Raw genomic sequence first — 14,339 nt, 5'->3', positions numbered from 1 at the left:
ATGAGTTATCATGCACTTCCTGTTTGGCAACAGGAAGTAGTAACCAGGAAGTTACTACAAACACTAGGAAGGAATGAAAGGAGGTATTTGTTATGGGTTCTTTGAGTGCCTATGTCAAGCCTGCCAAGCCTCCACCCAGCTTGCCCCAACTACCTGCCTGATACCCATGACAGTCTTCCCTCTCAAGACCCCTCCCAATTGTGTGTATGAGGGCTTTGGTTTCTCAGGATGGTCCCGATGGAATTTCCGCACCAATCGGGGGGGGGGGCATGCATGTGCGTTCTGGGTTCCCATGATCTTTCCTGAGCTGCGTGCCCCTTCCAGTCAATCAAATAATACAGGGTCATTCGTACTTGTTTGGAATCTAATATGTTCTTTACTTCATATTCTGGTGCTTCTTCACCCACTTGTATGGGTGCGGGAGGTGTGGAAGTTCGGGTTCCTGGATGTGCTGGTTTTAATAGTGACACGTGAAATACGGGATTTATACGCATATGTTGAGGTAACGCCAGTCTCATGGCTGCTGGATTAATTACTTTTTCTATTGTATACAGGCCGATGTATCTAGGCTGAAATTTCTTGGGACCCTTTAAAGCAATGTGTCTAGTTGCCAGCCAGCCCGAGTCTCCCACTTGATAAACTGGGGCTTTTCGTCGATGGCGATCAGTGTTTCTTTTCTGTGTTTCTTTGGCTTGCTGTAGGTTCCTGCTGGCTTCTCTTGCTGCTTTCATGATGCTGGCATGTAGATTCTTTACTGCAGGTATTTCAATCTTTTCTGGCGGATCGTAGACCGACGTTCTGGGGTTTCAACCATATATAGTAAAGAAGGGTGTTGCTTGGGTTGATGAATGTGTTGAGTTGTTGTAAGCATACTCTGCCACCCATAGAATGTCTGGCTAGCTTTGGCTTGTTTGGTGTAATAGACAGCGCAAATACTGTTCCATGGTCTGGTTTGTGCGCACGGTTTGGCCGTCCGTTTGAGGGTGGTGACTAGAAGACAAATGGACTCTACTCTTGCCAGGGCACAAACATTTTTCCAAAAATGAGATACAAATTGGCTGCCTCTGTCAGAAACGATTATGGTACGGAATCCATGTAACTTGACGATTCGGTCTAGAAAAACCTACGCCAGAATCTGAGCTGAGGGAATACCCTTTAGAGCTATGAAATGGGCCATTATGGAGATGAGGTCCACTACTACGAGGATGGTATTATAACCTGAGGTAGAACAGTGACAAAGTCCTTTGATACAGTGTGCCAGGGCGTTGGCGGAATGGTGATTGGCTGAAGGAGGCCGGCTGGTTTGTGCCTAGATGTTTTGTATTGTGCACACACCTCACAGGTGCCTATATAGGTGGCAAAATCTTCGCACCAAGTTGGCCACCAATAAGATTTGCTTACTTTATTCATGGTTTTGGCTATACCCGGATGGGCTTCTAACAGCGAGTCGTGGTAGTCTGATATGATTGCTTGTTGCAGATCCTTAGTTGGAACATAGAGGCGTTTTTGGTAGTATGATAGTTTGTCTTGAATGGTGAACTGATCTCCCTTTGTGTCCCAAGCCAGTAGGTCTTCTTCAGACATATTTTCTTTTATTGTTTCCTGCAGAGTATTCAACAGAGATGGGCCGAGGCAGAGGCCGAGAATTTTATGGCTGGGTATGATCTCCACCGGGTTAGGGCCATTGTACACTTCCTCTCCTGTGCCAATGCGAGATAACGCATCTGCGTCCCTGTTCTTAACTCCGGGGCGGTAGGTGATTACAAAGTCGTATTCCATTAAGGATAGGACCCAACGGAGATGCCTAGAAGACTGAGCTTTTGCTGAGCGTAAGTATTGCAAGTTTCGATGATCTGTTATTATTATGATGGTGTGTTTTGCTCCTAGTAAGTAATGTCGCCATTCACACAGTGCGCTTTTGATTGCTAGGAGTTCCTTCTCAGAAATTGCATAGTTTAATTCTGCTGGGGAAAATTTCCTTGACCAAAAGGCAATGGGGTGAAGGCACCCGGTTTCAGGATTTTGTTGAGACAATACGGCCCCCATGGCAATGCTTGAAGCGTCCGTTTCCACGATGTACGGTAAATCCTGCTGTGGGTGTTGTAGAATTGGGGCTGAGGTGAATTTTTCCTTGAGACTTCGGAAAGCTTCTTCCGCCGCTGGTGTCCATTCGAACTTTCGGTGTTTGCGCGGCAAAGACGTTATTGGATGCACAATATGTGAGAATCCTGGTATGAAGTGTCGATAAAAGTTTGCAAACCCTAGGAAACTCTGTACTCCCTTTACAGATGTGGATGAGGACCAAGTGAGGATTGCCTCCACTTTTCTATTGTCCATCTTGATCCCCTGCGGTGTCAGTACATATCCCAGAAACTCCACCTCAGCGACGTGGAAGGAGCATTTTTCTAGTTTTGCGTACAGTTGGTTTTCACGCAGTTTGCGGAGTACAGTTCGCACGTGGGTTACGTGCTCTTAGGGAGTGGTGGAGTAGATCAGAATGTCATCGATGTAGACAACTGCGCAGACATCGAGGAGTTCCCGTAACACATCATTCATAAAATGCTGGAACACAGCCGGGGCATTGCAAAGCCCAAAGGGCATGACCTGGTATTCGTACAAGCCATAGCGGGTACGAAACGCAGTCTTCCACTCGTCCCCTTTCTTCATGCGTACCAGGTGATATATGCCGCGTAAGTCTAGCTTGGTGACTTGATTTAGGGCCCGGTAATCAATACACGTTCTTAAAACCCCCTCTTTCTTCGGTACGAAGAAGAGTAGGGAGGCGGCTGGTGACTTAGGTGGTCTAATGAAGCCATTGGCCAGGTATTGATCCAAGTAGGTCCGTAGATGAGTGTCTTCTTCCTCGGTTAATGCATAAATGTGGCTGTACGATACTTGTGCCCCTGGTTGCAGGTCGATCTGGCAGTCGTAAACTCGATGTGGTGGTAGTGTATTAGCTTGCTCCTTTGCGAACACATCCTGGAACTCCTGGTATTACTCTGGTAAAGTGCCCACCAAGCCTAAATCTGCTATCTTTTCCTGTGAAGCTAACAATGGGCTTCCTTTGATCCCTTTGATGTCGTAACAAGAGGCGCATTCCGTGGAAAAGAGTAAGGTTCGAGCTCGCAAATCTATCTCTGGGTTGTGCGTCTCTAGCCATGGTATCTCAAGAATCAGCTGGAATTGGGGTGCAGCAATAAGCTTGAATCTAATACTTTCTCTGTGGCCATCTTGGCAGATTAAGGTGATGGTGGAAGTACACTGTGTTACTGGTCCCGAAAAGAGTTGTGTGATATCCACAGCTGTCACGCTTTCTGCAGTGCCCTTACGGTGTAATGCTGATCCCAAGGTCTTTGCAGAGTTTATGTCCAGGTAGTTCCCAATAGCCCCACTGTCTATGAAAGCCATGAGGGCATGCATTCGGGTGGGCTGTGAAGGGTCTACCAAAACCACAGGAATACTGAAATGTGAGATCTGAGTGCTCCGTTCCTGACTCGACAGACCGACCTCTACATCTGCCGGGCGCTGGAGTTTTCCGCTACCGCACCTCTATCTTCCCCTTTGTTATCTAGTACCCCCATTGTCTTCCGTGGGGGTTTAATCGCGCAGTTCCGTAGGAAGTGACCAGATTGGCCGCGATATAAGCAAAGTTTTTCCTGACGCCTCTGTTCTCTCTCCGCCTTGGTGAGTGGTCCCCTGCGAACACCCAATTGCATGGGCTCTGAGTGTATTTCTGAGGCCTGTCGATGGGACGCTTCCTTTGGTCGGACATACATTGGTCTATGCTCTGATCTGGTTTGGTTGGCCTTGCGATCCTGTAACCGGTGGTCTAGTTGCATAGTTAGGTCGATGTATTCACTGTAATCTTCGGGAGGATTAACTACTTGCGCCAAGACATCTTTTAATTCTCCTCTCAGTCCTCGCTAAAATAACGTTATTCATTTCTCCTCTGGCTAACCTGATTCGGTTATTAAGCGATTGAATATGGCGACATATGAGATTAGATCCTGACCACCCTGTCGCAGAGAGAGTAGTGTCATAATCTGTGCTGTGATTGATTATGGCTATGAGTGTTGTGATAGTGGTGATGTCACCAACATTCTAGGTGGAGTGTTGGTGTGGTGATGTCACTGGGACTTTGGTGGAATGTTGATGTAGGTTTGGTGGGCAGGGTTCTACTGGTGGCAGTTGGACCTAAGCTGCTGTGCTAGATGGATGTCCCAGTGCTTTCTCTACTTAATAACTGAAAGAATAAACCTACATGTAATCTACATACCTTCTGGTCCTTGTCTTATGGAGAAGGAGTCTTAGATTATATCAAGTAGCTCATCATCCAGTGCCTGACCTCGAGTCCGATGGGCAAATAGTTTTTCCAGTACACGCTGAAAACCTGGGTAATTTCTCAGTAAAGGGTCGTCCCTAAGCACTAACGGGACAGAACAGTCCGCCGCGTGCCCTCCTAAATAGGAGAGGACAAAAGCTACTTTAGCTTGGTCATTCAGAAAGGTGTCTGGTTTACATATGAAATGTAGCAGGCATTGATTCATGCACGCTCCAAATTTCTTGGGATCCCCAGAAAAGCGTTCTGGGGGTGCTAAAGGGATGTTGCCCGGAAGCAATACCTGAACGGGTGTGGCTACAGGTGCCATGGTAGGCTGCCCCTGTGGAACTCCACCTGGTAGGGGTGCTAGATCAGCTTGGGTCTGTAGGAGCTGTCTTGCCAAATCGTCTGTTTTGTCCCTGTTGACTACCAGTTTGCGCCTTAAGGCATTTGTCTCTGAGTGGGCTGCATGCACCTCGGCCCGTAGTTCACCTAACAATAGGGAAAGCTGGTCTACCTCAGAGGTTTCCATCGCTCGGGCAGAGGTATTGAGGGTGGCTTTGTGTTCTGTCACACTCACCTGTGTCTCTGCAGGAGCGATGGACGAGCCTCCCTTGACCCCGAGTCTTCACTTCCCCTGTTTCACCCGGAGGAATACCTGTCAAATACAAGGTGTACACTCAGACCTGAATTCACCCGATTCCCCTGGGCCCTTCCCTTCTTTTTACTGTGTGCTGTGATGTCCCCCTATGGGCTTACCTTGATCTTTAGTAGGGTGTGCACTGCATCCTGCATTTGCAGGGGCGCGATTCACTCATGTGATTGGTGCCAATGTCTATAGGCTGAGTTCAGATGCCAAATGCTGTTTTATGCCTTCACAGCGAGGCGAGGCTGAGAGTTCAAGGTGCCAGTTTCTTCACTGGCTGGCTAGAAAGTCCATCCCACAAGTGAACGTTGCGCGTAGAATGTTGAGTGTCCAAAATTGTCTGTATTGTCTTTGTTTGCCGGTATTTTTGTTGGTTAGTAGCGCTGCGTGTAGAAGCCAGCTGCTGGTAGGTTTGCGCAGCGCCTTCAATTCGAGTGCGCCTGGTCTCTCCCTTTCCCTTGCAGGAGAAATTATGTGGTATTAGTGCCTCGAGTCCAGGTTCAGCACTACTGGAGACTTGGTGGTTGGGTAAGTTTGCATGGAGGCTTTTGGTAAGTATGCACCGCGTAGAGAGAGAGGGAGCGCAGTGAAATAAGTGTTCGCGTTATTGGAGCGAGCGCAATGAATAATGTATTTTCTTTATTACAGGGGTTTGTGCGCTCGTGCAACTAACCTGGATTCCACCGTCGCGGGAAGATTCGGTGAGTATGCACAGCATTACTGATGTGCGTATGTTAACGCTGTTGTTCTTTGTTCTTACAGGTGCCGGTGTAGAAGTCCCCTCTTGACTGGAGATAGCTGCGACGTGGAGTGAGAACCAGGTAAGCTGAAGCTGAATGATCCAGAGCGGGTAAGCAGAAGTAGGATGATCCGGAGCAGGTAAGAAGAAGCAGGATGATCTGGAGCAGGTAAGCAGGATGATCCGGAGCAGGTAAGCAGAAACAGGATGATCCGGAGCAGGTAAGCAGATGCTGGCTGATCCAGAGCATGGCAAGTGTGTTGCTGATACAGCTCACAGTAAGCAACATGAAGCACTGGAAGAATCTTGGGTCTGGCTTATATAGCCAGCCACACCCAAACACTAGAGAGCTCATGAGTTATCATGCACTTCCTGTTTGGCAACAGAAGTGGTAACCATGAAGTTACTACAAACAGTAGGAAGGAATGAAAGGAGGGATTTGTTATGGATTATTTGTGTGACTGTGCCAGGCCTGCCAAGCCTCCACCCAGATTGCCCCAAATACCTGCCTGATACCCATGACAACATGCTTTCCCTTTTATTGGGGGTCATCTGTGTGGTGTAGGGCATCCTCTGTGTGTTTGGCATTGTTTGGATCAGAGTGTACAGGCATGTTTACCAACACCATTAATGTGATGTTCTAAACAAATAGGTAGAATGAATTGCACCTGTAGGTAAAATGACTATACGGGTGGAGTTGAAATTGACGTATTAGGAATAATGGACAATAATAGGTATACTTGAACAAAGTTTACTTATAGTAGAGTGCAAACAATTGCATATGAAGAGGGACTAGATGCACCCATTGATTGCGCAATATCCCATATATTCATTCCACTGTTCATTCCCTAGGCCAAGGAGCTTTCACTTAGTTATGCACTCTGGCTATTAATAGTGGATAAGCCTTCTTGAGCGATGTCCTCAGATTACTCGCTAAGCCGTCATCCTTTTCAGGCTGATAAATGGTGTATCATTGTGTTGGCCAAAAAGGAGTGCCCCATGAAATGCTTTTTAAAAAGTATGATATTATGTAGTGTTATTTGAGCAGAGCCATCATTTGAAAGTGAGTTCAGTGCTCTCTTCAGATATCTGTATGCAAAATCCTGTCAAGAGTTTGAAATCTGGCTCGGCTGCCCTGCCCTTCAACCTTTCAATGTGAATAAATTGATAACCCTTAAGATATTAAAAATAGCACCTGCTAATATAAGACCTCCTGATATTACACGGCTTAGAACCTCGAGGAATCCAGCATTCAGTGCTACATAAAAATTGAATGTCCTATTATTCCGTGGGCCCTGATATGCATTTGAAATTAGTGCGAATAATAGAGCATTTATTGTTTATCAGAATTGTTCCAGTGGTAAAAAGGGACGATGGTCACATTCAATAAAGCACTTTGTCAAAGAAAAAGATAATTGAGGCCCATTTTCTCTCCAATTAGCCTAAATATACATACTCATGCATACCCATGTATTTCCAAGCACACACATGCATAAATGTCTCCTGCACCCTCTCCCCCTCCCATCTCTGGCCATGACTCTCTTTCTCAAATGTCTTCATTGTTGCACAACCAGATTGTGATATTGTCACAAAACTGTTGCTAGGCAACAAATGTGGTTACCAGGAGTAAGCGAATAGCTGAAGGCGTAGAGGAGTGTTGCACCCTTGTAGAGTAACCATAGCAATGACCTACTATTTCCGAATAAAGAATTACCATAAACCCGCGTTAAAGTATGAAACCTATGCAATGATTTCTGTGAGTTCCAACTCTCTGCGTGGGGATAATTGGTTTATCCGGCAAGATAGGATACCGCTTTTCAATAATGATCGCCTGTGCGCTCTTTGGGAGAGCCTGGATGTATTGGGGTTGGTTTACTTTAGTTAAGTGCATGCAGGCCTTTTTGAGAGGTTGTCACTGGGACAATGCGTGTCCAGTTGGGTATGAAAATTGGGAAAGATGAAGCGTTCTAGTACATTACAATATGTTGTATGTTTGCATTGGATGGAAGAGAAGAATTAATTGAAATGCTATGTACAGTTTAAGCTGCTGGAGAAGTTTAAGATTTCTACTTTCAAGAAAGAAATAATTGATACTGTAGTTTTATCATCACAAGTCATCACCCACCTACATCAATATGTTTTAATAAATGAAAGTAGTCGTTCCTAAAACATAGTGACTTGTAAAGTATGATCAAAATGTGACGTTAAAGAGTGTTACCCCCTGAAAGCATTTGATCACGAGGGTGGGTTCTTTCGTTGCTAATGTGGCCTGGGCGGACTGCAGGGTGGAAGTCTCCAGACAGTGGGGGGAGGATAATCAGAAGCCAGCAGAGCTGCCAAGCTTTGTGGCAAAGCCCCCCTCTTCTCTCATCCCCCCCCCAACCGGTACCTGCTGACTGGGGAAATCCATGAGGCAGATGCTGCTGGGACTGTGTGCTAACATTCCCAGCCCACATTGCTCGGAGCACTGTGTGGTCCTTCACTTTTTTTCTCTGCATCTTTGTGGCAAATGATCATATGGACTCGTGTCTGTCACGTTTTCGGGCAAGGCTCTTTAGAGCACAGACGTTGGTAGCTCAACTATGTACATATCTTCGGCTTTTATAAAGACACATGCCCTGTTAAGGGTGGGTGGCCTACAGCTGGCATAGGGGCTTTTTTTTACATAACTGTATTAGAAATGCAGCCATATGAGTTTGTGAAAGCTGTACTTTGATATTGTAAGTTGGCAAAATACATGACCATTCAGCACAATATAAGTATAACGGACCAAGTGTAGACACCCAGTTAATCGACCAACAATAATAACACGTATTTATTTGCTTCCAGGTACAGAACGTCACGAAATGACTTCCTGGAGGAGTTTCCACTCGATTTTCAAATTCTTTACGGAAGCTCTGGAAGCGAAGCACACTGAAGAGGGGCCGCCCCCAGCACGGCGCTCCAGCAGAATAAAGCACGAAGAGTTTTAAGAAGGGGCCAGCGGACACACAATCGCGCCTCTACTGATTTTCCACAAGCAGCCTCCCAGCTCCTCATTAGATTGTTTTCTTCCTAGAGCACCGGGTCGCGCTGTATACATCTAAATAGCGTTTTGCATTATTTCCAGATGAGTGCAACTGTCACAGCAATATGGGTTCTCTGGCTGGGCTTCCTGTGGGCTGTAGCTGGGCCTGCGCGTTGCCCGTCAGTGCCCAGATTCGCTCTGACAGCGGCACCGTGCGGCTCAAGCGGCAGCGGAGGCTCTAATTACCGGACGCCGCCAGTCACCTAGCCTCCTCCGCTGCTTACCTGTACCTTACCAGCGTGTATTGCTTTCCCATGGAAAATGTGCGTAACAAACATGCTTAAGATTTTAACTTAAAAGAACTGTTTTAACCAGGCAGATTAATTACACGGTTTTTGGTATAAAAAGAGAGAGCTAGGTGAACACAACCTTGGAATTAAAATGCCCTTTTAGGCTTTTAATGAAGTTTGCTTCAAGCCATATTCAGTAAGTGTATTGAACATAAAAGCAGGAACGGGACGCTCTGTCCTTTTGCACACGAATCTGCATACTGCCGCTCACTGTGCAGTTAAGCTTTCGAGACCAGAGTAAACGCTGTGCATACGTCGGCTGCAAAATAACAGAGCCACAAATCTCGGGAATTGAATCTCGCCGCCTCTGCCCCCACAGGTCCCTCGCCACGAGATGCTGGAATAGGGGACTGCTAAATGCGGAGGATCACTAAACATCGACACGAAATGAATGCACCGTTCAAATGGCATCTCTGTATTCTTCGGTCTGGTCTTTGTTTTTATTTTTTTTATAAAATATTTCTTCTGAGGTGGCGTTGAAATGATTTTTGAGTAAGATTTACTTATTTGACAACGGCAACCCTGCCCGTGCCTGCTTCTTTAATTCCAGCAGTTTTTGTGAGTGCAATTGCCCTTTAATGCCAGGCTCTTACTCCATAAAGGGCGCAAGATCATTGCTCTTCGAATTCACGAAAGCATCCATTTCGGATGTTCCTCTTGCCTGGTTCATGGGCACTGAACTTCGAACTCCCGAATTCCGTCCAGGGACCCCTACTGAGGATTTTCCCATGATTGTAAATGGGCTGCACGGCTAAGGGCTAGGGGGTTGTGATGTATGGGCCACGATTACATGCCTTTAATTACACGCAGTTCTGGAACGCACTGTGAAGCATAGCAGCAAAAAAGCAAGATGCATTATGGACGTTGATGCTGATTTTAATCCAAAGACATTTATTACATATGGGCCCCAATCCATGATCTCTCATGGCACACGGTGTATTTCCTTTTGGGTCTAGTCCTGGCCACGTTCCCTTCGTCACAGGGTCGGGTCGGGCTCGTGTATGCGTTGGCCTCCTGGATAGGGGCTGGCCCGGCGCAGTGCATCGCATGCGTGTGCTCCTGCCCTAGACCGGTTCCGCAGGGGTTCTCTGCGATGCGTTCCCACGGCCACACGAGCCGACGATTGCTCCCACGTAAAGTACGAGAGGGTTCGTTCGGCAACACATTCACCTTTTTTAACCATTTTTTAAGGGATTTATTGTTTGAATGAAATCTCTTGTTTCGTTTTAATTCGGTGCCTTGAACACAACTCCATTTTAATTTCTGTGGCCGGAAGTGCTCCGTTGCTTCAATTTTGGAGGTCGTTTTTTTAAATCTATAGCGTGCATGCACTTCTCCCAAGGTTTTCATGCTGACAAATGTTATTCCAATTAATAACAGTTGCCCTTGATAGAGGCACTTACTGCTCTTTGAAATTGGTACACCTAGCCCCAAAAACTAAACGTACTTTTACCAAAACGACAGCAAAAGTGAACTGCGCCGTGAGCTCTCCGAGTGTGACTATTGTTTTCATGCATGCCCCATCACCTACTGGTTGGTTCTGTGCAATGTCTATCCTCGCACTTCACTCCTTTCCTCTAGTCTCTGCATGACTGAAGGCAGGGCACTTACTTGGCAATGTTGTGTATTCTCTTTCTTCTTTTTCAATATTGATTTTTGTTTTAATCCACATTTGTACTCATCGCTAATATTTTACTGCTGCAGAGCAGTCGAGCAACCCTCTGCAAATGTTTCCAAAAGTATGTATAATGACTGCCCAGCCACATGTAATCGATTTAGTTGGCTTAAAATTCATGCTTGCAACATTAAGTCTGCTTTTATGTTTTTAATGGAAAACCTGCATCATTATTTCTCTAAGGAAATATTGTCAAATGCCCTTTTGTATTGCTTGCAATGATCAGTAAAGCACAGGATTTCAATTCCTTTGGATTGTATATTTCTGTTTACACTCAATAAAAACAGACTTTCTCTTCTTATGATGTGCAACGGTTGACTCTTGCTCCTTGCATTTTATGTGCTCATAGATGTGACGAGCTGTGTGCGGGGTTAAAGAGTGTGGCAAGACTTGAGCCCAAGTCTGAGTGATAAAGTGAAGCGAGTGCTTCATTTTGGTTGTGTTTTTACATCAGTGGTTCGAGTGACATCTGCCTGCATGAAAGTGGTGTGCCTGGATGAAGCTTGGTGCCCTGCAGTGAGTTGGAGCAGGCATAATACTCTAAATCTAATGCTGCACCAACCCATGCAACAGACAGCACACAGTAAAAGCTGCAAACATGCCAGCAGGTCATCTTTATTTTCATGGCATCAGGCATTTTAATACATTTTTCTTCACAAAATAGTTTTCTAAAATGTGATCTGTGTGGTGCTTTTAAATATTTATTTCGCTTGGTTGACAAATTATCTCCGCCATTTTCCAAGAACGTTCTTCATTTTCAAAGAGGTCATATTGTATAATTTATCAACTTTTTTTGACAGGTTAAATGAGGAGCGCATGAACTAATAAAAAATCCTTAAGGCTTTTAACAGCAATTCTGAATAATTACTTGTGCACTAATAACATTATTTGTTTTCAGTGTATACATTTGTATCACCGAATAACAGATGTCTGTGTACACAAAGAAAGGCATACGTATAAATAAAACGTATGTTGGACCCAGTATAATCCCTAGGCATGTAGCTGCAATTATGATCCGTTAACAACATGCTAAACAAAGTTTTCCCCGATACTGTGTAGAGTATTGAATACTGTACATTAGAGTAAGGCCTCTTCCTTACACACTTATGCCTACCCACTCTTTCCCTTGGTTTGTTATTTTACCAACTGGATTGCCCATGTAGTGTCCTTCACAACAATCCGCAAGCGGCTCCTGAAACGCCTTTTCCTAGATCACACCAATCACTTCCCCTCAATTTTCCTTTGTTCTATGCAATACCCTCAGTAATTCTCAGTCATTCTCTCTTCACCTGCTACATTTCCTCTTTCTCAGTCTGCCATTCCTTCACCACAAACCCCCTAAAACTGTATATATGTTCATATCAACTCTCTTATATTTATTTTAGTAGAGCATGACACTCCACGCTGCTATGTGGTACTTGTTTTTCAAAATTGTTGGATTTCTGTCATGGAATCCTCCAATCAGGAATCTGTGATCTTCCTGCCTGTACCACCTGTAATAGTGTGCAGGGGACGGGAGGGCTCCTACCTTTGGATCCTCTTTCTTTTCTCTACAGATAGGTAATAGTGGTCCTGTGCCAGGGTCACGTTTCATCCCCAGAAACCTTAAAAGATTATAAAACAAACCTACACATCCTGTTAACAATACAAAAGGTTAGGTGTATGCTTCTACAACCCTCCGCACCACTTGTGCACAAACCAGTCGTATGCATGCCCCCCTTAAGCATTACACACTCGCCCTCAAGTTCCCATCTTGTTGTTTCGGCTTCCAGTGTATTTTCTGCCTTACAATTTAACTAACAGGAAATGCAGATCCTGTTCATAAGCAGAACAATACTGTGACTTCAGAACAACATTCCCAGAGTTTATACACCTGTGCAGATTAATAATAATATTGACAAATGCAAATATAAGCAGCAGTCCATCTGTAAATTAGTAGCTGTGTGTTGAGGATAGAAGAACATGCAGTACACTTCTAGTTTATTACTGCACAAATCCTGGAGTCTCAAGTCCACCTGCCTCAGCTATAACTCAGGTTTAGAAACATTCTGCATTTCTAGAACTAAGTAAAATACTACACCACAGCAAAAAGAGGCACGCAAAACGCATAGAGGACTCGGCAGAACATCTCTCAATCAGTGCATGTGAATACAGAACAAAGGGGAGGGGGAAACTGAAAGAAAAGGAATACGAGATTTAAAACGTAACAGATGTAATCTCCTTTCTTAACAGGAGCTTTGTGGGTCCGAAAACTCTGCCTCAAAATGGGGGCCTAACTGCTACCCACTTCAACAGGCCTCTCCACAGTAGCAGAACAACCCTTCTGTAGATCTTCCCAATTGTTCTGAGAGTGCCCTCATTCAAAGGTGCTTAAGATTTCACCACTGCTCCCCCACACTCTGCCGCTTCTCATTCTCCAGGACTACACTGCTGTGTCCCAGCCTGACTATCTTCTTGTGGGATAGAAAACAAGACATCCCCTTTCCTGATATCTTGGGGTCTTTAACACTGACCCACTCACCAACCAAACATTTAACTGCACTCATTCGTTATGCTTTCCAAATACCTCTCAATGTTTCATTACAACTCCTATTTCAACAAGGCTTCCATATTCACTTGTTCACTACCAGAAGTGTGGGTCCAGACTGGTGTTAACTTGAAATTGGGCTTTATGCCTCTCGTGTGGGGAAAGGCTCTACCCCAATAACTGAGAAAGGTGTAAATCTGTCTGTGGCAACTGCTTCACTGAGCACCGTTCACCAATTCAACTCCACTGGCAGTGGTCACTTGGACTTTCTCTCAAATGATCTGGTGGAATGGGTCAACCGTTTCATTTGAGTACGGGTGATGAAAGGCTGTTCTCTGATGGGCAATGGCCAAACTCTCCAAAAACGGTGTCACTACTGGGAGCAAAACTGCAGTACATTGTCAGTGGCTGAAGATTCTCTTAAATGTTCCCTTCTGAAAACCTTGTCCATGACCGCTATAGTCTTGTCTTTTGGTATGGTGTGCTTGGCCTCGCATTCAACCAATTTAGTAATTGACTAGAGCTACAAAATATTCTGGAAGTGACCCACATATTTTGAAAGGCTCTATCAAATACACCTCTAGTTCCTCCTATACTTTCTCAGGAACCTCCACACTCCTAAGAGGTGGACAGGCCATCTTATTGGTCTTCACACTATAACCACATCTGATACAGTTCTGCATCATTTCTTCTACCTCCTCATCCATAATTGGCCACAATTACAGCTCCCTGACATGGAGCTTCATCGAATTCTGCCCTAGGTATCTCTCTTGGTCTATATCGATACGCGTTTCCAGTGGTACTAGTCTGCCTTTGCGCGCACTGCCCAACTGGGTGTCTGCCAGTTCTGGAAATGAGTGGTGTTCGCCCAAGGGTGAATTAAACTGCACTTTTGTATTGTGACTGGTGGGATGGTCATTGTTGATCAGCACACAGGTTATCTATATTCTTTCAGACAGTGCATTTGATTTCAGTCATTTTAGGTTAGCAAACCTGCGCTGCAAAAACAAATCACCAGACCGAAGATGTTTTCTATTTAGAACGTGCATCATGGTGGGGATTGACACATTTGAA

The 14,339-nt window shown here is 45.2% G+C and overlaps 1 protein-coding gene across 3 annotated transcripts in view; it reads left to right on the top strand.

Annotated features, from left to right (window-relative positions):
• The window catches only part of ARB2A (ARB2 cotranscriptional regulator A), a 2,893,216-nt gene extending 2,882,177 nt beyond the window's left edge, over window positions 1-11,039 (top strand). For all 3 annotated transcript variants that reach the window (XM_069627631.1, XM_069627632.1, XM_069627634.1), the window contains one exon: window positions 8,536-11,039. In XM_069627631.1, the coding sequence (XP_069483732.1) occupies window positions 8,536-8,678 (143 nt within the window). In that variant the 3' untranslated portion in view covers window positions 8,679-11,039. The remainder of the gene's footprint in view (window positions 1-8,535) is intronic.
• Window positions 11,040-14,339: the final 3,300 nt, after the last annotated feature.

The sequence above is a fragment of the Ambystoma mexicanum genome, chromosome 6p (genome assembly GCF_040938575.1).
Source record: "Ambystoma mexicanum isolate Mex_15411 chromosome 6p, UKY_AmexF1_1, whole genome shotgun sequence".
In the NCBI taxonomy this organism is placed as follows: Eukaryota; Metazoa; Chordata; class Amphibia; order Caudata; family Ambystomatidae; genus Ambystoma; species Ambystoma mexicanum.
Note: the sequence above shows the minus strand (reverse complement) of the source record. Positions and strands in the feature narration are given on the sequence as shown.